Source organism: Micropterus salmoides, unplaced genomic scaffold, assembly GCF_014851395.1.
Source record: "Micropterus salmoides isolate LMB-PRFRI ecotype aquatic unplaced genomic scaffold, ASM1485139v1 Ms_hic_scaffold_4, whole genome shotgun sequence".
NCBI lineage: Eukaryota > Metazoa > Chordata > Actinopteri > Centrarchiformes > Centrarchidae > Micropterus > Micropterus salmoides.
In genome coordinates, this window is record NW_024043372.1 from 34566901 (window position 1) to 34589907 (window position 23007).

The 23007-nt window shown below is 40.4% G+C and overlaps 2 protein-coding genes across 4 annotated transcripts; both read right to left on the reverse strand.

Annotated features, from left to right (window-relative positions):
• Positions 1-60: 60 nt before the first annotated feature.
• ift52 (intraflagellar transport 52 homolog (Chlamydomonas)) lies at positions 61-7385 on the reverse strand. Of its 3 annotated transcripts, none has more exons than XM_038697314.1 (14): positions 6460-7385; positions 5211-5379; positions 5018-5105; positions 4718-4847; positions 4521-4596; positions 4270-4341; positions 4042-4168; positions 3849-3932; positions 3643-3711; positions 1499-1653; positions 1319-1406; positions 1096-1204; positions 869-1014; positions 61-791 (listed from the first exon to the last, which is right to left on the reverse strand). In XM_038697314.1, exons 2-14 carry the CDS (start codon positions 5327-5329, stop codon positions 738-740), a joined length of 1317 nt encoding a protein of 438 aa, XP_038553242.1. In that variant the 5' UTR covers positions 5330-5379; positions 6460-7385; the 3' UTR covers positions 61-737. The 3 variants fall into 3 exon arrangements, with proteins under 3 accessions (XP_038553242.1, XP_038553241.1, XP_038553243.1); XM_038697313.1 differs by lacking the exon at positions 6460-7385 and adding an exon at positions 5789-6048; XM_038697315.1 differs by lacking the exon at positions 6460-7385 and adding an exon at positions 5724-5773.
• Positions 7386-8729: 1344 nt separating this feature from the next.
• Positions 8730-19414, reverse strand: acot8 (acyl-CoA thioesterase 8). Its single transcript, XM_038697316.1, has 6 exons — positions 19189-19414; positions 17577-17713; positions 15489-15714; positions 14985-15142; positions 10463-10654; positions 8730-9013 (listed from the first exon to the last, which is right to left on the reverse strand). The coding sequence occupies exons 1-6, from the start codon at positions 19386-19388 to the stop codon at positions 8895-8897; spliced, it is 1032 nt and encodes a 343-aa protein (XP_038553244.1). The 5' UTR covers positions 19389-19414; the 3' UTR covers positions 8730-8894.
• Positions 19415-23007: the final 3593 nt, after the last annotated feature.

Genomic DNA, 23007 nt, shown 5'->3' on the forward strand with positions numbered 1-23007 from the left:
AACAACTGCCCACATCAAGAGCATCAAATGAAACGGTGGCTGAAGGATCTGACCCCAAACTGTCCACCCTATCTTCTCTCTACCTGTCATCGGAGGCCATTTCTCCGTCTCTGAGCTTTTCATATAACAAAGAAATTGACAACTATCGCCTGGCTGTGCCTTTACAGGGAAAGTCCTCCACTCCCCACATGTTTCTTCAAAAGCAAAAAAAGCCTGCTTGTTTTGACCAGTCATACAGCGATCTCTCTGCCTCTCAGATGTCATGGGAGGTTTCTTTGATAAGACCGGACAGCAACAGCCCCAGATCCTGCATGGAGTCCAGCGCTTTGGAGCAAGCATGGAGTCCAAATACCCCGACTACACAACATCCATTACCTGAAGTTTCTCCCTGACGTGGCCAAGAATGTCTACACACACTTAATATCGATGATTGTGACTGCTTCTGCACCCACACACATCAAGGATAAATTTAAAGTGGATTCTAAAATGCTGCATGTAAATGTGAAGGTAAAATGTTTGTATGCTGAGAGCTCCATATGCTTTTAAATAATAAAGATTTTAATTTAAAAAAATGTATTTGCTTAAGTGTATTTTTACATCTCCCCCCCACAATGAAACGCAATATAGAAATGTATAAAATAACTTTTATGCAGTTTCTAAACAGCATCATGCATGGTCTATTGTAACAATGCTTGACTAAAGAATATACTCCGATGTGCTTTGTCATGGTACATGTTTCATGAATCCAATCGCAGTGGAGTGAATCGTGTCTCTGTGTCGACGTCATGTTCCTGCAAGGAAGAAATCCATTGTTCGATCAGGCAGTTTGTGCATAATATCTTTCTTCAGAGTTTTAAGGGTCTCTCACCTGATTGAGTTTCTTGAACTCCACAACCTGGAAGAAAATGTGCTCCAAGATGTGCTTGGCATCCCTCTGATCTTTATCTAACTTTGGAGTCACCCCCAGAATTTCACCACATTTCCGCACATAGAATTCAAGATCATCGTCTGTACCTATAAAGAGAACCGGTTTAATAAAATAACAGAAGTACCTCCTAACAATCCTAACCAGTTCATTTTGCTTAGGAAACTTGCATTTGTTGGTGAGCTGCGCAAGGCGCACTTTCTCAGAAGAGAACGTTTCATCCAGATCAAACAGGTCCAGCATAGGTGGAGGTAAATCACTTAAGGCAGGTGGAAAGACCTAAAAGACAAGACAATACCCACTTCTGGGATCAATCCTGTGGGGCTTAAAGCAAAATGTTTATTGAATGACATCTCAGTTGCACATGGACAGGAATGCATGACTGAAACTTACAGCAGGTTGAAGTTTAGGCAGAGGCGTCTCAAACTGTGGTGTGATCAGCTGAAGTTGCTCGTCTTTGACATTAAGCTGCTTGTAAGCACTGCAGAAAACATTTTATTGTTCTTTAGCTATGAAGAGAAGAACAGTGAGGCGAGGGAGAGTGGCACAGTCAGGTGTACTTTGCTTTCTCACCTGATGACTTGGGGTAACGTGTCAGTTGACAGATTGAACAAAGACGTATCAAAGAGAGAGGTAAAGTCCTTGGGGTTTTCATCCCCCTCTTGTAGACACACTCTGAGCTGTTCTGACAGGCAGCCTGCATCCGGCAACATGGTGTAATCTGTGATCTAGGGGACAAAGGACAAGACCTATGTTGGCTTATTTAAAAGACTATGGCTGCGTTTCATTAGTCGCTCAACATGCCCTTGTTGACTTCCCCATGGCGCATGCCCTTGGAGGAAATCCTACCGCCATTATAAGTGTTGTTCCGTTAATCTGAGTTCAACCCTTGGAGGGATGAGGGAGCGAGTCAACAAAAAGGCTGCGGTCGAAAAGTCTTTTATGCTTAGGAAGGTTCCTAACTGGGTGAAGTGACCCGGAAATATTTCAGTGGCAGCCATGATAAGAGCTGGTCGAATTCTCTAAAAGCTAAGGAAAGGTGCTTCAGTGCTTCCTATCTTCTCTCCTGTAGCATAGGGTTCAACGGGCAATCCTTTACGAAAGGAAAGGAGATAATGCCGTCCCACAATTCCTTGCGGCAGCAACATTTAAAGCAACGCTCGTTCTCAAACCATGAAATCCATTGACCACATTTAGCAAAATCCTTGCAATACATGACGGACAGGAATGCCTGGAAATTTCTTTCTTTACTGGATCGATCGATACTGGAATAAGCCATTTGCTGTAATCCGATACTGTTTCAACACACTTTTATGTTTTGGATTGTTGAAATATGCCATAAAGTGTTGTATTTGAATATTCTACAATAAAAAAAAAAAAAAAAAGACATAACTGACCATGTAAGCTACCATTTGCCATTAAGCCTTTTCTCCCTTATGCCATAACTTGTTAATATGCATATATCTTGAACTGTCAACAATTACTGAGAGCTATACCCGAGGTATGTTACTAGTCTTGTAAAATGATGAAGTGAGGATATTGTTGCAGCGTATAAGCTCACGTTATGCTTAGTTTGCATTAGTTATTTTGGCCAATGTATTGTCAGCCTTCAGCAATATCTTAAATTTATTTTACTTCAGTCAGAGATGCTGATACCCTTGCCTTAATAAAGGCAAGGATCAAGCTGGATAACCTCTACAGTAAATGTAATGTATTATTTATATACAATTATTGGGATTCATTTTTGATAAATATGTGTGGGCAGGAGGGTGAGTGTGTCCACCTTTAGATGGCCTGCATTAAAACAACATGAGGCGCAGTGTCAAAGAAGAGCTTTTTGTAGTCCATCTCCGGAACATTGTAGTTTTATCACGGCGGGTCACGTCAGTAACATCCGCCGTCGCATAATTAGGTCACCTAGAAAAGAGCAGTCGGATTCTGTGAGCCTCGCGGTCCTCTTTTCCTAAGTCCTTATCGATTCTCATTCACATCTTTCCTTGACGTCATGACGTTTTCCATCGAGGTCAAGGAAAAGTGGTTAGGAAAGGACTTTTTTTTTTACTTTTCGACCGCAGCCTAAGAGTCACTCCAGAGATGAATATCACCCACAATGTGTTGCAGTTAAATTTATGGTCCAAGAAAATACATCCATGGTTAGGTGGCAGTAATGTAGTCTACATAAAACCAGTTGCTTACCACAAAAGAGGAGAAATAAATTGAGCAAGGTAAGTTTTACAATGAATACTTACTGCAGTGCCTAAAATATAATTTAATATTCAAGATTCTTGTATTGTTCAGTTTCTGATTTCTTTATTCCCAACATTATCTGTAAACGTTTGGTAAAATTGCTGTTTTGTAAGATAATCATGACATAGATCACAAATCAGAAACAGATGCAGCTAATTACAAAGTGCCAAAGTATTGCGATTATCCGTATACCTTCGCCTTACACTTAGACATGAGCCTGCAGGTATTTCTGATGATTTATAAAAAGCAGTATAGCGCTTAGCCTACAAGTGGCGGTCGTGTTACTTTGGGCTGAAAGTGTACAAGGGCACGTGCGTTCCATTTAAATGCCCCGCTCCTCCCCCACCTACTTTTACTCTGCTAAGTGGCCTCCGTGTGACAGACGCTGTTACAGAAAGGCTGTGGGGAAGAGTAACTATTAACACAGCTTATTACCATTATTGATTCTCCACTCAAGTATACTTCCTCACCTCTGGGTCTTCTGCATCAATCTGATTTAGCTGAATATTATCGGTCATGAGCCACTGGAGCACAACATCCTGAAATGAAAAGTACGACAGACTGTTATGCACAACATCTGACGATTCACAAATTCCACAGGAGAGCAGAATACTCTTCGACCCTTCTCATGTATTAGTTGACAAAAAAAAAATCTGTAAACGTCCACTGGACTCACCATGATTTTACTGTTCTCCTCTTTGTCTATGTATTGGTCACTGAACATGTGGCAGGAACCCAACACTGCCAGTTTGCCTGCCTCCTTCGTAAGACATAAGACATCTTTCAAAATCACCTCCCAAGTGTACATTCATAATATTAGGTACTTTATGGTCTGGGAAGGGGTATGGAAACTACATTGTGCCTCTTACCTTTCCTTGATGGAAGGCCAGGACAGGCCTGTTGAGGGGAAAGCAGACTGAGCCAGTTGAAAGAACAGCTACAGCAGGCTTCATCACACTCAGTGTGGCACCATATGGGTACACAAATGTGAGAGCCCTACACAAATAAAGACAGAAAAGCTTGCATTCAAAACCTCTCTTAAACACTAAATGCAGTACTTCATGTAGAAGATAAGAATATAAAAGTAATTCATTTACTGTGCATTGTTTCCAACATTTTCTTCTTCAATGATTCCTGTGACCACTTTCCCAGCAGCCCGACTAATCTCTCTATATACAAGAAAATGACAGTGATGTGCATCAGCTTACAAATGTATAAAAGAGTGGTACATTTATTACAAGTAAATTTTTATACCTATATAGCCTACTAACACTCTGGGACTGACTGGAATATACAGTATGAAACGGGTGTGTTTGTGTGAGAAAAACCATATGCCGTAAAGACAAACCTGTTCAACACACCATTGGACACAAGCGCCTCCTTAGGATGGAAGTATTTGTAATACACATTCCGGACAACAGCATCTGCAGCAGTGATGGAGACAGAAGAAAAGAAACAGACGCCACAGAATTCAATACAATTCACAAAATAACCTATAACCTGTAGATGATGTCAACTGTCATTTCAACAAATTCCAATATGCACCGTTGTTGACCATTATTCCAAACTCCTCCAAAAGAAAGTTGATATTGGTCTCATATTTCATTTCCCCTCCTTCACCAAGCATGACCAGAACATTTCCTGCTCCATCCAGGTAGTGCTTCAGTACCTCCAGCTGAAAGAAAACGGGAAGAGTGTGAAAACCTGAGTTCAGAATTTAAAACAGCATATTAAAAGGTGTAGCTGGTAAGCTTGCCATTTCTATCATCTCCCATTCCCAGAGCTGTCGTATGGAAATAACAAAAAACTTTTTACTAGGAAACAGCCTTTTCCCTCTTTTGATACCTCGGATGCTGTGAACTTCTCCCTCGGGCCTGCAGTTATCCACAACTTGACACCCTTCAGCTTCTCCAAAGACAGCTCTTCCTTCATGCTAGGGGAGGCAGCATTCTTTTAGCAAATATGGGTTTTCTCAAAATGACAGAAAAACTATTGAAAATGTAGTAGTTCAAGGTACCGTACACCTTTAACACCTTACCTCTGGATTTTCCATTGAGCTCTTAATCTTTTCTGCATGGATTTGTATCCATTGTTAGTAGTAAACAGCTCTCTTTTTGAAAAATTGAAGACGACAGTGTTGTGCTGTTCCTTGTCCATTCTTTATTAAAGTACCACACTGAAGTCGGCTCTTATTAGAATCCATACACCTAGCAGAAAGTTAGATCCCGTATGTTATTCACAATGAACTGACCTTAATACATTATTACTATCTTAGCTAAATATGAATTGAGTTGGGAAGGTATGCAGAGGCCATTCCCGAGAGTAATTAATCAATATTAACTTGCTAATACTGCAGTAGTTGGCAACAGTTAGCAAACATAGCTATGCGGCTAACTATATGTTTATCCAGTGTATAACGTTACGTTACTCATGTAGCGTTAGCTAATAGCTCGGCGTCGTTACCTCAACGTTTGAGGTTTAACATTACTTCTTCTCTTTTCTGAACTACTCAAGTGATCACAAAGAGCTATGGTAACTATTCACCTCTTACCCTGTGTTATCGTATATTATTATATTCGGTCTATGATATTAACAGGTTAACGTTGCCAAAGTTACCTCACAAGCTCTCCTAGCAGTGATGCATGATGGGAAGGAAGTGGTAACCAAGGGCGCTAATCACATAACAACCAAGCATGGACTAAATAGTGCAGCAGTCTGTCAAAATAAGTAGAGTGGGAGGAAATTTCACATAAGAATCGAACTTTTTATCTTCTACGATTCTAAATCGATGCCGACTGTACTAATCGACTTCAGTAAAAACGTTGAGTTAGTTAATAACGGAACGAAAAGCCCGGAACTCAATTGCAAGGGCAGACCCGGACGGTGTAACTACGCGCACATAGTAGAGTAATGTTTTCTTCAAAAAAAAAAAAAAGTCAAGTGCTTGGCCACATTTAGAATTTAACGATATAGCGTATCGTTACCTATGCAAGACAAAGGTTAAGTATTTTGTGAATACTTCGCTAACACCTCCACCACCTACAGCGTAGCGGACTAACAGATAAACTGACGGACCAGCAGACACGGCAGCACTTCACGACGGCTTTCCCACAGCTGGAGACAACAACACAGTGGAGCACTCTGCCTTTTCCCTTTCCCCTTACTCCAAAAGACGCAAAGCTAAAAGAAGTGCCATAAATAACAAGTATCTACACATTGCTCCTTTTGCCATCTGAGCTAGCGTTAACGTTATATCTTGCGATAATACCTGTTACTAGATTACTTACCTTTAGCCCTCTTTTTGGAGCATCCTGTCACCAAGCAGTGGTCCAATGGAAACTATTTTGATTCCCAGTTTGCCTAATTTTATGAATAAAACAGCTAATGTCCCGAGGCGTGCTCACTCTATCAAAGGTTAAACCGTTTCTCCCAGTAGCTGTGAACTGGCTGCAGTGGCTGCAATGTTTTCCTTTACGGCCATTGTGCCCGGCAAAATTACATCCACTGACAGACTCAGACTGGCAACTGTCTAACAACATCATGGAAAGGTTCCCTGTGAGTGACTCACGGTGACACCCTTTGTTTTCCCAGGATCAATTCTCACTCTGAAACCTCATGAGAGGCGAGTTGTTGCAGGAAGACGGTGGAAACAGGGGCCAGAGTTGATGAGAGGAGTTCATTTTATTGCAGTTCCTCTACGTACACAACAAACTCCTCTCCCTCATTTCCATCAGCGTTGTGAAATATGTGAAAATAGTGCCTCTGTATACAATTACCAAAATTGTCCTTTCATTTTTTAATAGACAATTCTACATCAGCCAGTGGCCAGCATACAGAGAGCCCTATTTACTCCACTGACTTCCATTTCCTCTATATGAAGATTTACTTATTCTATGGAAATATAAGGACAAATAACAAAATCTGTACACCCTGTGCATAGATTTCTGCAAACATGTCCTTCCATCACTATCCATGTCCCACCTAAGGGTATATTTAAAACACTGCTCATCCTTGTTGATTTTTTTTTTTGCTATTTTGTCTGCTCTCTCATTCCCTTTTATACCCACATGAGTGGGCACCCAGCAGAATCTCACAACCCTCCAAAACTTTCTAAAATTCTAAAAGCTTTGATGGATTTCTAGCATTAAATCCTCTCTATTAGATTTCATATTTTGAATAAGAGGCTTTGGAAACAGCCAAATAGGGATATTACTAATAGGAGTAGAGGTCAACAGGTATTCTCTAATCAATCTTCCTCTTATTTAGCCTTTGTTACCTAGCCATATTCCCAGCATTCCCGAATAACACTATTGGCATGATTTTCATAACCACATCCTTGTAGTATGTTAACACAACCTGGTTTCCTTAGTCGGTGTTCATCTCATTGCACCAGCCATTGGCCTCATCAGAGCCCTCTAAATATAGGCTGCATCAGTGATTCTTTATCTGCTGCCCAGTCTGTCCCAACCACTGCTCTCAGTAAGTTTATACCATTTTGACTCCACATTCACTTTTGGTCTAACCACATACCCAGATATTAAAAGAATTAAAAATGTACTGTTTCCATATTGTGGCCATATAACTTCAGGTTCTGTTTGTCTATCCCTTATCCCTATCCCTCAGACTTACTTGGAGAAAGCTTTGAGCCCAAATTATACAGCCATTGTTTGTACTTTTCATATTGCTTCCTTGATTTTACTTCTCACCCTTGTGGAATCTCATCGTCTTGCCCAGATGGCCCCATAGTCTGCATACAGAGCTGACGCAATCCTTCTGTCCAGATTCATGAAAATATCATCAATCATAACATTGAGTAAAACTGGCCTTGTGGATTTACATTAGTAATTTCAAATTCCTCAGATACTGATTCCACTTTAACTCTAAATCCTCTTTCTGAAGAAAAAAAAGATCTAAGACCCAATTATAGAACCTACATCTAATTCCCATATTGTTCAATTTAATTAATAACCCCTCCCTCCACCTGGAGTTGTAAGCCTTTTCAATATCAAAGAACACAATACTCCTTAAATCTTGCATTTTAAACGTTTTCTCTATGTCATTGCTTACTTTCACAACAGCATCCATTGTAGAACGCCCTTTCCTGAACCCACTTTGATATCGTGCAAATAATTCTCAATGTCCAAGGATGCGATTAAGTCTCCTTAATATCTTCTCCAACCACTTGCATGGTGGGATGTTAGGACGATGGGTCTATAGTTGCCAGCATGACTAGGATCCAGTTTCCAGGTTTATTCAATGGCAATATTAAAGCAGTCTTCCAACTATTTGGCATTTTACCTTCGTCCTATATCTTATTAAATAAGTGCATTATTATATCTAACACTTTTTGAGCTGATTTCTGGATCAGGACATAGCTCAAATGATCTTCTCTTGTAGTAGTATTTCTAATTCTACTTAAAACTATCACTAGTTCATTCATGTTCATTTCTGCATCCACGGTGCTTTCCTCTTTCACAGCCTACATAGACCAGTGGAAAGACTTTCGTTGGGCCCACAATAAGATAACACGTGTCATCTAACAAATAACAAGCATTCATCCATTAAAACCTTTTTGTTCACATTTATTGATTAGAAATAAATTAATTTTTGCATTAATAAAACAATCGTTTTTTTTTCTGGTCATTTTATGTCTTAAATTAAGTTACAATTGATATGATTAGAGTTAAAAAAACAAAACAAAATGAAAACCTTGGACATGTGCTTATAGTTTGCTGGGCTCTGTGACTGGTTTCACTCTGAGGACACCCTCCTGGGAACACGAGGCAGCCAGCACCCCGTCTCTTCTCCACAGTCGGCCTTGAACCAGTCCCCTGCTGCCCCCTGTGGGACAACACAAACTACATGTTACATGATACATTGTCTTGACAATTTTTAAGTAATAGGCGGTTCTACTGTACATAAGAATAATAACTTGAACATTTTTTTAAAAAGTTACATATAATTGACAGCTATGGGCAAATTTACCCGTCGGCAGTTCTGACACCTGACAACGATACTGACATTTAAAAGTCATCCCACTGGTCAGGGATAAAAAAGGTGAGAAGGATACGCAAGCTGAGAAACACACAGAGACAGTGTAAGAGGGGTCTGTTTTTAAGCTTACATGTTGTATAGATAACGTGCATTCGTCTACTGCAACAAGAGAAGGATACCGACACGCAAGGGCGCCCCTTTGTGTTGAAAAGTAGCAGGGACATAAGGGCTCAGATTGGGGGGGTGACGATACACTTACGAGACGTGGCGATGCAGCATACTGGTGTCACAAGAATGAGATGTGATGATAAATTAACAGTATTTAATAGAAATCATCAAAGCTGAAATATATGAGTTGGGGGGTCTGGGTGTCCTCCCCCAGAAAATTTTGAGCATTAAACACTTCCTGCATTCTGGTGACATTTCCTGTTCTGCCTTACCTGCATCAATTTATGATGAAAAGGTTTTTATTTACGTAAAGGGAAACACAAAAGTCAGGTGTCAGGTGATCCTGTAGATCAACTTTTCTCATGTAATATCACCCCTGCTGAATTAGCACACACGCAGGCATGATTTAGTCTTCCCTCCTCTTTTGTCTTGTTCACAGGGAGAGAACAGAAAATGTGGCCAAATAGAAATTGTCACAAGAAGTTAAAGTTACTGACTGGTGCTGCGTGTTTTGGGGTCATTTTATAAATCAGTAGCTTGTTTATTCTTACTTAAAAATGCTTTCATTGGTTCTTTGCCATTTCATGTTGCAAGCTATTTTTCATAAGTGACGGGGACATGTCCCCAGTTTAAATAACACAGATGCCGACACGTTTCATCCTGCTGGGTTGTCGCCAGTTGTAAACTTCGCAACATTACTGTATCTGACAGGACAGTTCACATTGTAAGCTAGCTTTCTTCTGTCTTACATCAGGCTAGCTTTCCGCCGGACAGCTCATTCGGCAGTGTTCAGCTGTCAGAATCCGCAGTGTAGCGAAAAAGACCCGCCCTACGCTGCCTCTGATTGGCTGTTGGGTTGAGGCATAAGGAGTGACGATTTGTTAGGCAGAGTCAGTTGTAAAGTTGCAAAGCTCATGCTAGAGAAGAGAGGACTCGGTAAATAAAACGTGTAGGCCTATTTTCTGTCAAAAGCAGAACTTAGAACCGAGACCTTACAGGTACTTATACAGTTGGTTCAGGTTGGGGTTATGGGTATTTAAGTTCCTATAGTGGAAAAGGCCTATTTGTGGTGCTGTGACAGACAGAACAAATTAAGTACAGCAGACAGGAAGTTGACAACATACTGACCTGCCCACGGGCTCTCACACTCATACAACATCCATTCATCACTGCGGAAAGTGTTGTGGAACCACATGGCGTGGTCCAGGGATGCTAGGAACTTGGCCCTGTAGTCGGGATAAGGCAGCAAAGCTGTGCCCAGGAATGCAAAGTCTGATACATAAGCAGCCACACAGCAATGCAGCTTCATGTTGCCTTCACCTACACAAACACAAAGAAAATGCATAAACAAATGCTGCCTAGCTTAAACTATACATGTTATATTGTTAAAATGTTCTGCTATTTTCACATTGCATATCTTTATGATGTTTGCCTGATATTGATATTATTTGCTGCTTAATTTAAAACATAACTATTTGATCTATTACTATATCCTGAGTATCCTACGGTAGTGTGCAAAAATTTGGGCACCCCTAATCAAAACGCCCTTTACAATTAATATTTAAAGGGAAACCATTACCGTTAACTGATCGAGGAGCAGTGGATGCTATATTAGATACAACTTGCCAGTCCCGGGTTGTTGCCTTCAGAACTGCCTTCATTCTTAGTTGCATATTTTCAACAAGGTGTTGGATTCCTCAGAGACTTTGGTCCATACTGACATGATAGCATCACGCAGTTGCTGTTCTGCATATCTTGGCTGTAACGACTGGCTGCCGTGTGATTGGCTAATTAGCTATTTGTGTTAACAAGCAATTGAACAAGTGTACATACTAAAGTGGCCGATGAGTTTATACCCAAAGCTTAGGACACAAACCATGTGTTTTGTCAGTTTTTCCATTTTGTCCTGTTGTTTTGAGTAGTAGTGTCCTGTTGGGAAGTTGAGTGTCTTCCCATTTAGCACTAATTCGTATTTAGGCCTATGCTGCGTATTTGTGTTGCTGCCTTTATCAAGTGGTATTCATGCTACATAGGACAACAATACAACATACTTTAAACAAAAAAAGACCTACAGGGCAGAGCTGCAAAATAAAACCTTCCTCTGACCTCAATGCAAAATGAAGCATTTGAAGTATGCAAAAGAAAACCTTCAGCAGCATGAAACCTTTTGCAACAATGTACTTTGGACTAACAAGACCAAAAGGGAACTTTTTGGTCACAACCAAAGATGGTGAGGTGTGACCAAACATGCCAACTGTTGAGCATGGAGGTGGATCTGTTATGCTTTGGGGTTATGTGGCAACTGGGGGCACAGGAAGAATGGATTACAACAAATATCAAGTCATTTTAGTGACTATGTTCAAAGGTCAGTCCAGACAGTGAAGTTTGAGGAGAGGTTGGGTATTTCAGCAAGACAATGAGCCAAACCATTCCTCACAATCAAGTAGGATTAAGGTTTGGGGAATGGCCACCACTGTTGACAAGGAATATTTCTGAGCTAAAGCCCAGGCGTTATGGTGGAAAATTCCAAAAGCAAGAATTGAAAGACTCTTAGCTCGCTACAGGAAGTGTTTGCAAGCTGTTAAAGTCGCCCAAGGTGGCGACACAAAGTACTAACTGGGGTTCCCAAAGTTTTGCACAGGGTCTTTTTCCTGTTTTATTATTTAGAAACTATAACAAAACAAAAGGTAATTTTGCTTTATAATTTGAGGAAATGTTTGGTGTGTAACTTTGTATCATTTAAAAGGTCAGGTTAGCTCCAGTTCACTTAACTTACATTTTGCACTCCACTGTACATGCTTTTCAATACTTGTAATATATGTAATGCAAATTCTACATACAGTGGGTACGGAAAGTATTCAGACCCCTTTAAATTTTTCACTCTTTGTTTCATTGCAGCCATTTTCCAAAAATCAAAAAAGTTCATTTTATTTCTCAGTAATGTAACTCAGCACCCCATCTTGACAGAAAAAAACAGAAATGTAGAAATTTTTGCAAATTTATTAAAAAAGAAAAACTGAAATATCACATGGTCATAAGTATTCAGACCCTTTGCTCAGTATTTAGTAGAAGCACCCTTTTGATCTAATACAGCCATGAGTCGTTTTGGGAAAGATGCAACAAGTTTTTCACATCTGGATTTGGGTATCCTCTGCCATTCCTCCTTGCAGATCCTCTCCAGTTCTGTCAGGTTGGATGGTAAACGTTGGTGGACAGCCATTTTCAGGTCTCTCCAGAGATGCTCAATTGGGTTTAAGTCAGGGCTCTGGCTGGGCCATTCAAGAACAGCCACGGAGTTGTTGTGAAGCCACTCCTTCGTTATTTTAGCGGTGTGCTTAGGGTCATTGTCTTGTTGGAAGGTAAACCTTCGGCCCAGTCTGAGGTCCAGAGCACTCTGGAAAAGGTTTTCGTCCAGGATATCCCTGTACTTGGCCGCATTCATCTTTCCCTCGATTGCAACCAGTCGTCCTGTCCCTGCAGCTGAAAACCCCCCCCACAGCATGATGCTGCCACCACCATGCTTCACTGTTGAGACTGTATTGGACAGGTGATGAGCAGTGCCTGGTTTTCTCCACACATACCGCTTAATTAAGGCCAAAAAGTTCTATCTTGGTCTCATCAGACCAGAGGATCTTATTTATCACCATCTTGGAGTCCTTCAGGTGTTTTTTAGCAAACTCCATGCGGGCTTTCATGTGTCTTGCACTGAGGAGAGGCTTCCGTCGGGCCACTCTGCCATAAAGCCCCGACTGGTGGATTGCTGCAGTGATGGTTGACTTACTACAACTTTCTCCCATCTCCCGACTGCATCTCTGGAGCTCAGCCACAGTGACCTTTGGGTTCTTCTTTACCTCTCTCACCAAGGCTCTTCTCCCCCGATAGCTCAGTTTGGCCGGACGGCCAGCTCTAGGAAGGGTTCTGGTCGTCCCAAACGTCTTCCATTTGAGGATTATGGAGGCCACTGTGCTCTTAGGAACCTTAAGTGCAGCAGAAATTTTTTTGTAACCTTGGCCAGATCTGTGCCTTGCCACAATTCTGTCTCTGAGCTCTTCAGGCAGTTCCTTTGACCTCATGATTCTCATTTGCTCTGACATGCACTGTGAGCTGTAAGGTCTTATATAGACAGGTGTGTGGCTTTCCTAATCAAGTCCAATCAGTATAATCAAACACAGCTGGACTCAAATGAAGGTGTAGAACCATCTCAAGGATGATCAGAAGAAATAGACAGCACCTGAGTTAAATATGAGTGTCACGGCAAAGGGTCTGAATACTTATGACCATGTGATATTTCAGTTTTTCTTTTTTAATAAATGTGCAAAAATTTCTACATTTCTGTTTTTTTTCTGTCAAGATGGGGTGCTGAGTTACATTACTGAGAAATAAAATGAACTTTTTTGATTTTTGGAAAATGGCTGCAATGAAACAAAGAATGAAAAATTTAAAGGGGTCTGAATACTTTCCGTACCCACTGTATGTAATGCAAAATCTACTTAACTGTTAGGGATGTCCTGATCCAATATTAACGATCGGGATTAGGCCGTTCAAGGCATTCTGTAACTGAATGGTATCAGCTTTATTGAGCACAAACGTAAGCCCGGTCCTTTGTTTTGTTATGGCTGTCACACAATTGTCATAAACGGAGAGCCATGTGAGGCAGGACGTAGCTAAAATGTCAAAACACCCGCAGTCGTCCCGGATTCTGCTCGATACGGAGCCGTACACTGATGGGTGGGACTCAGAGTTAATTACTTTTATTAAATTAACTTTTTAATTAAAGTTTTTGGGATTAAAAGTGGATTTATTTTCACTCCACCTGTTTGCCGCAGCGAGCCACCGAGTTGCTGTGATACTACCTAAGAAACCAGACAAAAGAGGATTGATTGCAGCATTTTAAAAGCTGTTTGCTTGTCGTCTTGCAGACAGACCTTACAAAGCATGAATTCATGTGTTAAACAAAGTCGGAAATGCCACCTGCAACTCCGGGAGAAATCCCGGCGGGCGGGTCGATCTGTGGCCGCTGGAGCAGCTCGTTATACAAAAACATGAGTAATGAGTGTTTTAAAAGCTGTTTTCAGTGTGTCAAATGTTCAAAAAATCTTTTCAATCAATTATTTAAAAGGCTTTGACAATAAGTTGGGCCCATGCTGAGTGTCCCGACACCAGAGTCTGCACTTCCATAGTCCTCCACTGGTTTCACAACATAATTGCACACAAGGAGAAGGAGCACACGCAGGTAGTATAAATAGGATTATAACAAATGGTTTGTTAATAAACTCTGTGTAACTTAAACACCCAGCCGAATACAGTGAGTTCACTCAGGTAACTCAGGCAAAGGCTGCACCCAAAGCAACACTCACTGGCGGCTACTTTTAAAAGGAGAGAGATTTAATTTAATTCTATGTACTTGAAGTGTGCACTATTTAACTATATTATCGAGGAAAATAAAAGTATCGGGCTGGAACTCAAAATCGGCAGATACTCAATGTTAAATTATTCGAATTGGGGGCAAAAAAACCACGATCAGGACATCCCTAATAATTGTTATTGTTATTACATTTGCAACTACAGTACTTTGAATTTCCCCTATGGGTGATTGATAAAGGATTCTCTTATTTTATCCTATCTTATGTGTGCCTTCAATGTATTTTACCAATATATCCTCGTGCTCGCACCCAGAACACCTTCTTAGGCTCAGTTGCAGCAAGTCTGTATAACTGTGGTGGGTTGATTGGCTTTATCTCAATGGGAATCTCGCTAGCCAGCAGTTTGTTAAGGCCTTGTTTCGCATTCTCTGCAAGGTCTGGTTTACTGTAAAACAAAAGAAGGAAATACACATCATGACTGAGGACTGCAAAGTACTTAGTGGCATTTATGGCAAATAGGACTGCAAACTCCAACATAAACTGCTCCAGATTGCATGTTTTTTTTATCTTCCACATGGCTTCTGGCAGACGAGCATCATTTTTAAAAACTGAACACAGGCTTATAAAATACCGTATGCAACAACAGACACAGTTCAACATCTTTTTGTTTCTTGAACAGTCCAAAACTCAATAATATATGAAACATTTGCTTGAAAATGACAGATTATCAAAATTGTTCAATTCACTCATTTTCTGTCAATTGACTAATCAATTAATTGTAGGAACTTTACCTGAGATAAAGATGAATAAGCTCCTCCGCAGTGAGGAGGTCTTCAGGCTGAGGGACCACCGGCATAGTGAACTGGTGCTGCAGTGGACTCGGCTGTAGCTTCTGGAAGGACGCTTGGCAGATAAGTATCGGCTGTCCGTGCTGGATGGCCTTGACAGAGCGTACTGTGAAACTGTGACCATCTCTTGTGCGGTCCACCTGGTACAGCACTGGAACCTTAGGATCCCCTGAAAAACACCCAAAAGACAGCTGCAGGGAAACAGTACAGTAAACTGGGATTAATTTAGAGTCCCCTTCAAAAGTATTGGAACGGTAAGGCAAATTCCTTTGATTTTGTTGTTCACTGAAGACATTTATGAGACAAGAGTTCAGAATTTCAGCTTTTATTTCCTGGTATTCACATCTAGATGTGTTCAACAACTCAGGACATACCACCCTTTGTTTGAACACACCCATTTTTCAAGTGAGCAAAGCTATTGGAACATGTGACTGACCGATGTTTCTTGTTGCCCAGCTGTTGCCTTTTAGGTTGATTGTCCAAACATTAAATAGCTCTGCATGACTAGTGTAAGTTTTCATCCTTGGTTCAAACCTATAAAGAGTGCATTTCCTGTTAAAGAGGATGAACCAACATGAAGACCAGAGAGCTGTCTATGGGAGAAAAGCAAGCCACTGTCAAGCTGAGAGAAGAAGGAAAATCCACCAGAGCCGTTGGACAAACATTAAGCACAACAATTTGGAACGTCCTGAAAAAGAAAGAAACTACTGGTGTGCTGAGCAACAGACAGGTCGGCCAAGGAAAACAACAGTAGCTGATGACAGAAATATCAGGAGAGCTGTGAAGAAAACCCCCAAAACATCAGGAAGTGACATCAGCAACGACCTCCACAGTGCAGGGTGAAGGTCTCACAATCCACTGTTGGAAGAAGACTCAGAAAGCAGAAATATAGAGGCCACACCACAGGATGCAAAACACTCATCAGCAGCAAGAATCTGAAGGCCAGACTGAAATTTGCAAAGAAGTACAGAGATGCAAAAGTTCTGCAACACAGTCTTATGGACTGATGAGACCAAGATTAATCTCTAGCAAAGTGATGGAAAGGCCAAAGTGTGGAGAAAGAAAGGAACCGATTATGATCCGAAGCATCCAAGCTCATCTGTGAAGCATGGTGGAGGTGATGTCGTGGCTTGGGCGTGCATGGCTGCTTCTGGAACAGGCTCATTAATATTTATTGATGATGGAACTGATGATGGTCGCAGCAGAATGAATTCAGAAGTGGACAGAAACATTTTGTCTGCCATTTTACAGAGAAATGCATTGAAACTAATGTGGAGGAAGTTTATCATGCAGCAGAACAATGAGCCAAAGCACACTGCCAACAAAACAAAGGACTTAATCAGGGGAAAAAGTGGAAGGTTTTAGACTGGCCAAGTCAATCAGCTGACCTTAACCCAACAGAGCTGCATTTCACCTCCTTAAGAGGAGACTGAAGGGAGAAACACCCCGAAACAAACAAGAACTGAAAGAAGCTGCGGTAAAAGCCTGGAATAGCATCACAAATGAAGAATGCAACAGTTTGGTGATGTCGATGGGTCGCAGGCTTGAGGCAGTTACTGCAAGAAAGGGTTATGCCACCAAATATTAAATGTTATTTACTTTAAGATTAGTTCTTCCATTACTTTTGCTCAACTAAGAATGCTGTGGTCTAATACAAACGGTGATATGTCCTGAGTTGTTATTTACATCTAGATGTAAATACCAGGAAATAAAACATACTCATCTTTTGATCTTAAACCCAAATGTCATCAGTGAACAACAAAAACAAAGGAATTTGCCTTACCGTTCCTATACTTTTGGACATGATCATTCCACTGATTATGATAGGATTCCGACTGATTATATAAGGGTTATTTTCAGGATTTTCTGATAGACCGTTCAATTCACGTGGGTGATTTTAACTACTGTTCCTGTCTTCTGTATTTTCACCCTATTAAAAATCATCTGGCTTTACCCATGAGCCCCCCTTTTTAATATTTGAGTTGCACTCTCTCTGGCCTGCAGCACCTTTAAAATGTTGTTTCATCTTACCTGCTCGTACAAAGTAGCAGTGGAGAGAATGGGCGTAGAGATTATCACTGACAGATTTGGCAGCAGCTACAAGGGCCTGGCCGACTATTTGACCACCAAACAAACGTTGAGTGCGGGGCACCCAGTGATGTGTCCCTCTGGGGAAAAATATTGAAACAATTCAAATATATGTAATGCATTTGACTAGATCACGTTCATGTAGCTGACAGCGAGGGTGATTTATTATTTATTTGAGTGGTCTTATATTTAGACTTTATATATATTTAGAGTTACTAGTTACTTTATTTGGTATCCTTATACCCACATTTTTTGTAAGCTGCATATTAATGTAAATTTATCTTTTGGAGTTGAAGACAACAACGCGACATTTCGGAACTGTCGCCATTCGTCTGATTTCTGTTGCGCCTAAAGCGATATTATTACGGTAAGGACGGCATGCGAGTGAGCTGAAGGTCTTAAAAGATATATACGCGTTTTTTGGTGATGCCCTTAGTGATTATATGAACACATAACACGGTAATATAATAATATAAATAATACTAACAACGATAATAGTATGGATAGAATGTATAGTTATTTGTTATTATGAAAAATGCAAAATGTACCTTTGCTTTGTTATTTTGTGAACATATGAAATTTTCCTCAGCAGTTAGTTCACCGTTGTCATGACTTCTTCCTAATGAGTTCTTCTATCAATCGCACAAAAATCGTGGTGATTTACAGAACCAACTTGGAGAAGTCACACTCTAAAAATCCCTACCAGCAGCCATAATTTAACAGACAGTTAACATTTCTCTGAACTTTGACCTTTGATCATAACAATTCCTTAATAGGTGACATCACGGTTGTCATCATCTCTTTCCTAGTGTCCTCTATCACGTATACAAATATGCAAATCTTATGCAGACTTTTGAAATGCAACTTGGACAAATTAACTTTATACTCTACAAATCCCTCTGACAGCAACATTTTAAACTACTTAGGATGTTGTCTGGACTTTGACCAGAACAATTCCTTAATAGGTAACATCATCATTGTCATATCATCTCCTTCCTAGTGTCCTCTACGATCACTGGTACAAATATTATAACATTTTATTGTACCAACTTGGAGAAGTTATACTCTAAAAAAATCTCTCCAACAGTGGAAATTAAACAGTTAAATTTTTCTGGTACACGCAGAAATGTTAAGTGTTTACTTTTTGCTGTTAGAGGATTTTTAGAGTGCAATATCTCATAATTGGTACAATAAAATGGTATATTTGTGCCAGTGATACTAGAGGACACTAGGAAGGAGATGATATGACAACCGTGATGTCACCTATTAAGGAATTGTTTTGGTCAAAGTTCAGTTCGAGTTTTAAGTCTGTTTATTTTTTGCTGTTGGGGGGATTTTAGAAGAAGTAACTGGGAAGTAGAGGCCGTTATCTCTATGGTGATAACGGCCTTCGGCTCTCTCACAGCCCTTCCTTACCATAATGACGCTGTTTTCGGCGCAACAGAAATCAGACGGCAGCTGGCTTAACCACGGTTTCGCATTCTGCGGCTCACGTTACCGCAGTGCCATTAGCTATGATAACGTTGAATTGATAAACTTCAGCAAGCTACCTTACCTGTACAGGTCTACGTCGAGCTTCTCTAGGTTTAAAACGCTGGTGGCCAGGACGCTTTTAAGGTCCTGGGCATATGAAGAAGCAGGACGCTCCGAGCTTTTATCTTCTGGTAATTTTGGGGACATAGAATACTCTGGATAATCAGAATTATTTGTTGACCCGTTGACGCCAGGCCCGGCACCTGCTTCTCTTTCCGCCATGTTTGTGTGACAACTTCTTCTTCCTCATCTTCTGTTTGTTTTATGGCGGATTGCAAGTATGACTTTTAAATGCAGGTGCATACCGCCACCTACTGGATGAAACAGTTTCCCAGTGCAACAAAACAAAGTATTACCATTCAAAACACTGTCCATTCTGTGACTCAGACTCAGTTGTCTGAGCTGGTGCAACTCCTTCCCTCAGTGTAGTGTTTCTCTTCAACACCATCTTAATCCTCTCTGATATGCTTTTTATATACACGGCACAGTTTACAACCATACCAGTTAATGCCAAAAATTGCATCTTGTCCTTACAGATCATATTCTGATTGTCTCTACTGCACTGCCGCTCATTCATCCTTTCTTTTTATTCTTTTGATAGCTTCAGCTTTTGACAGACCATCTTCTGCTCTTACCTACTTCTATTCCTTTTATTCTTTTTCGGATATTATTCTGACTCCACGTGGCATACAAATGTTGATAGTCATTACCGCCACCTACTACAAAATAGCCTACATAAAATCTGAAATTTGCCTCATTTTTTAACCTCTTCAGTATTCCCAAAGTTTCCAGTATATTTGTCCTTGTCACGATCCTGTCTGTCTGCTGTCTTAGTGTGCTTCCTCTACCTGATGTTATTGTTTATCTGGTCATGATCTGTTTGCTTGTGTTCAGTATTTTGGTATCTTCCTTATTTCTGATCTGTTCCATGTTTAGTGTAGTCCTGTTTCCCTGGTTGGTACTGTCTCGGTTTCCTGCCCTGTTCTGTGTAGCAGTTGGTCCATGTTTTCTGTTTTGGGGTTTTGTTCCTTGTCTTGTGTCTGTTTAATTAAGTATTTAAACTTTTGTGAGGTAAAGGGAAAGTGTACTATATTTAAAGGCAATCAACTATCTTACATTTAGATGGTGAAGTGGCAGAGTTATTGCTCTTCAAGTAGGAAGTCTGTGGTTCACATCCTGCTCAGGGTTTCTATTTTTTTGAGAGAGAAAACATTTACCATTAATAAGACCGAGCAAGGTATCTCCATCAAGTCTCAATTATGATTCCTGCTGCTAATTGCTTTGTCTCACCCATTTATCCTAGTGAATTTTAGGACCATAATATGAGAAATAGGTCGTAACTACACTAAAATTAAGGCTGAAATGAGGATCGCAATTTTTTCTCCTGAGCTGTAAAAGCACAACCAAGGAGTGTGATAAATTTTACTGGTGTTAACGTAGGCCTATTAGCAGAAATAGCATTTTTGTGGTTGGCAGCTTTGTTGCATTAGCCTACATCTTCACCAGCAGATGGTGCTGTGTATTTTCTGAATGAAGCTCATGATGAAGCTTCGACTGAACCATGGGAAGCAGTAATGCTTCAGAAAGCTTCATTTGGCCATCACTACCTGCCTGTGTGTCTGTGTGCTTGATTGTATGGTCTCTGTCACCTGTGTTGCTCCCGCCCTGCTCGTTAGTCCCTGTATATGTTTGCCAGTTAGTTTGTGTCCGGTCATGTCGCAAGATCTGTGTTCTGCCTGCGGCTGTGCTATCTGTTCTGTATATTGGATTTTGCCACTTTCCACTACCCGTGAGTTTTGTTCTTGCCTTGTGTTTTGGATTAATATCCTTGAACTGTTTGTCAGCTCTCCAGTGTCTTGCATTTGGGCTCGCCCCTGTTTTGCATTCATCCAAACTGTGACAGTCCTTAAGCACTTCAATTGCATATGCATATATAAGTATTTCAGATGGAGCAAGGAACCCCATTTAAATGGATTGCAGGTGGCACCTGAGACGGCTAAGATGATGTTGAATCTCAATGTTCAAAGTAGGACAACATATTAAATATGTCAAATCATTGTTTATGCATCTATCTATCATTCAGGTCATACTTTTTGAAGTGAACCTACACTTTGTTACTAAAATTATGAATAGTAATACTTAGGAGTATTAATACATAAGCAATCGTTAAAAAAATGGGGGTGGGGGAATGCTCAGTTTGGGAAAAGAAACTGAGAAACCTTGGGAAATATTAACCTATCAATGTATTAATCACTTTTGCTAATTAATCTCGTATCTAAGTTGGAAGCTCTTAGATCAGAGATTTAGATTCTGGAATGTAGTACACACAACGACCAAGAGATAACATGAATATATATATTTATTCCTAGACTATGTTAAATACAAATTAGTAAATTAAATAATGGTTATATGAACAACAGTAAATGCAACAAATGGCAGTTTGAACAGGGGTAAACAAACAGGGTCGGATTGACGATTATTTGGCTAAAGTGAAAAGAGTGGCTTTCAAATTATAATGGGAAATGGATGGACGCAAGTTAGGGGTCTAATAAGGGGCATAGCACAAAAAAGACAAACAGTCTCTGTGGGCCCCGTTCCTCTCTTGGTCCCCATCTCTCACGTGTCTTTTAAAAAATGTACTGAAAACTGTACACATTAAACTGTGGTGGTGATTAGCTTAGTCACTAATGAACCGTTCTTACCACATCTAAACAAGTAATAATAATCTGTGATTTGGGTTCAAGTCCGCATGATTTGAAATTTCACCACATTTCAACCCTCTTCTCAACACACTGTATCATTCATTTACTTTAGTATAGTTAAATAGCAAAGGCATGTAGGCCTAAAAGCAAAATACTTTAGAAAGTTTAATTTATGATGCTGATATTAATTTATGTTCTAGCCTACTATGTAAATATGCATCAAGCTAGATTCCTGCCTTCAATCTAAGTGTTGGTGTTGGACCTCCTAGACATATGAGACCCCCCAAGTGTTGTGTGCAGCATCATGGTCATTTCTACATTTGAAAAAGTAGGATTTGAAAGTGACAGTGATGGCTCAGATAGGTAGACTACTGAATGGCAATATCTGGAGGATGTTCATGAGAACCAATTGGTTTGAGATGTCAATAGAAGTGTGGTGACGCAGCAGTGGCTAAGGCACATGGCTTTAGTGTGAGATATTTACGCTATGATACATCCACCAATGTGTCGCTGAGCAAGAAACTTACCAAGTGTCTAGTTGTTCCAGAGGCGTGTGACCTCTGACATATACAGGTGCTGGTCATATAATTAGAATATCATCAAAAAGTTGATTTATTTCAGTAATTCCATTCAAAAAGTGAAACTTGTATAATGTATACATTCATTCCACACAGACTGATATATTTCAGGTGTTCATTCCTTTTAATTTTGATGATTATAACTGACAACTAATGAAAACCCCAAAATCAGTATCTCAGAAAATTAGAATATTGTGAAAAGGTTCAATATTGAAGACACCTGGTGCCACACTCTAATCAGCTAATTAACTCAAAACACCTGCAAAGGCCTTTAAATGGTCTCTCAGTCTAGTTCTGTAGGCTACACAATCATGGGGAAGACTGCTGACTTGACAGCTGTCCAAAAGACGACCATTGACACCTTGCACAAGGAGGGCAAGACACAAAAGGTCATTGCTGAAGAGGCTGGCTGTTCACAGAGCTCTGTGTCCAAGCACATTAATAGAGAGGCGAAGGGAAGGAAAAGATGTGGTAGAAAAAAGTGTACAAGCAATAGGGATAACCGCACCCTGGAGAGGATTGTGAAACAAAACCCATTCAAAAATGTGAGGGAGATTCACA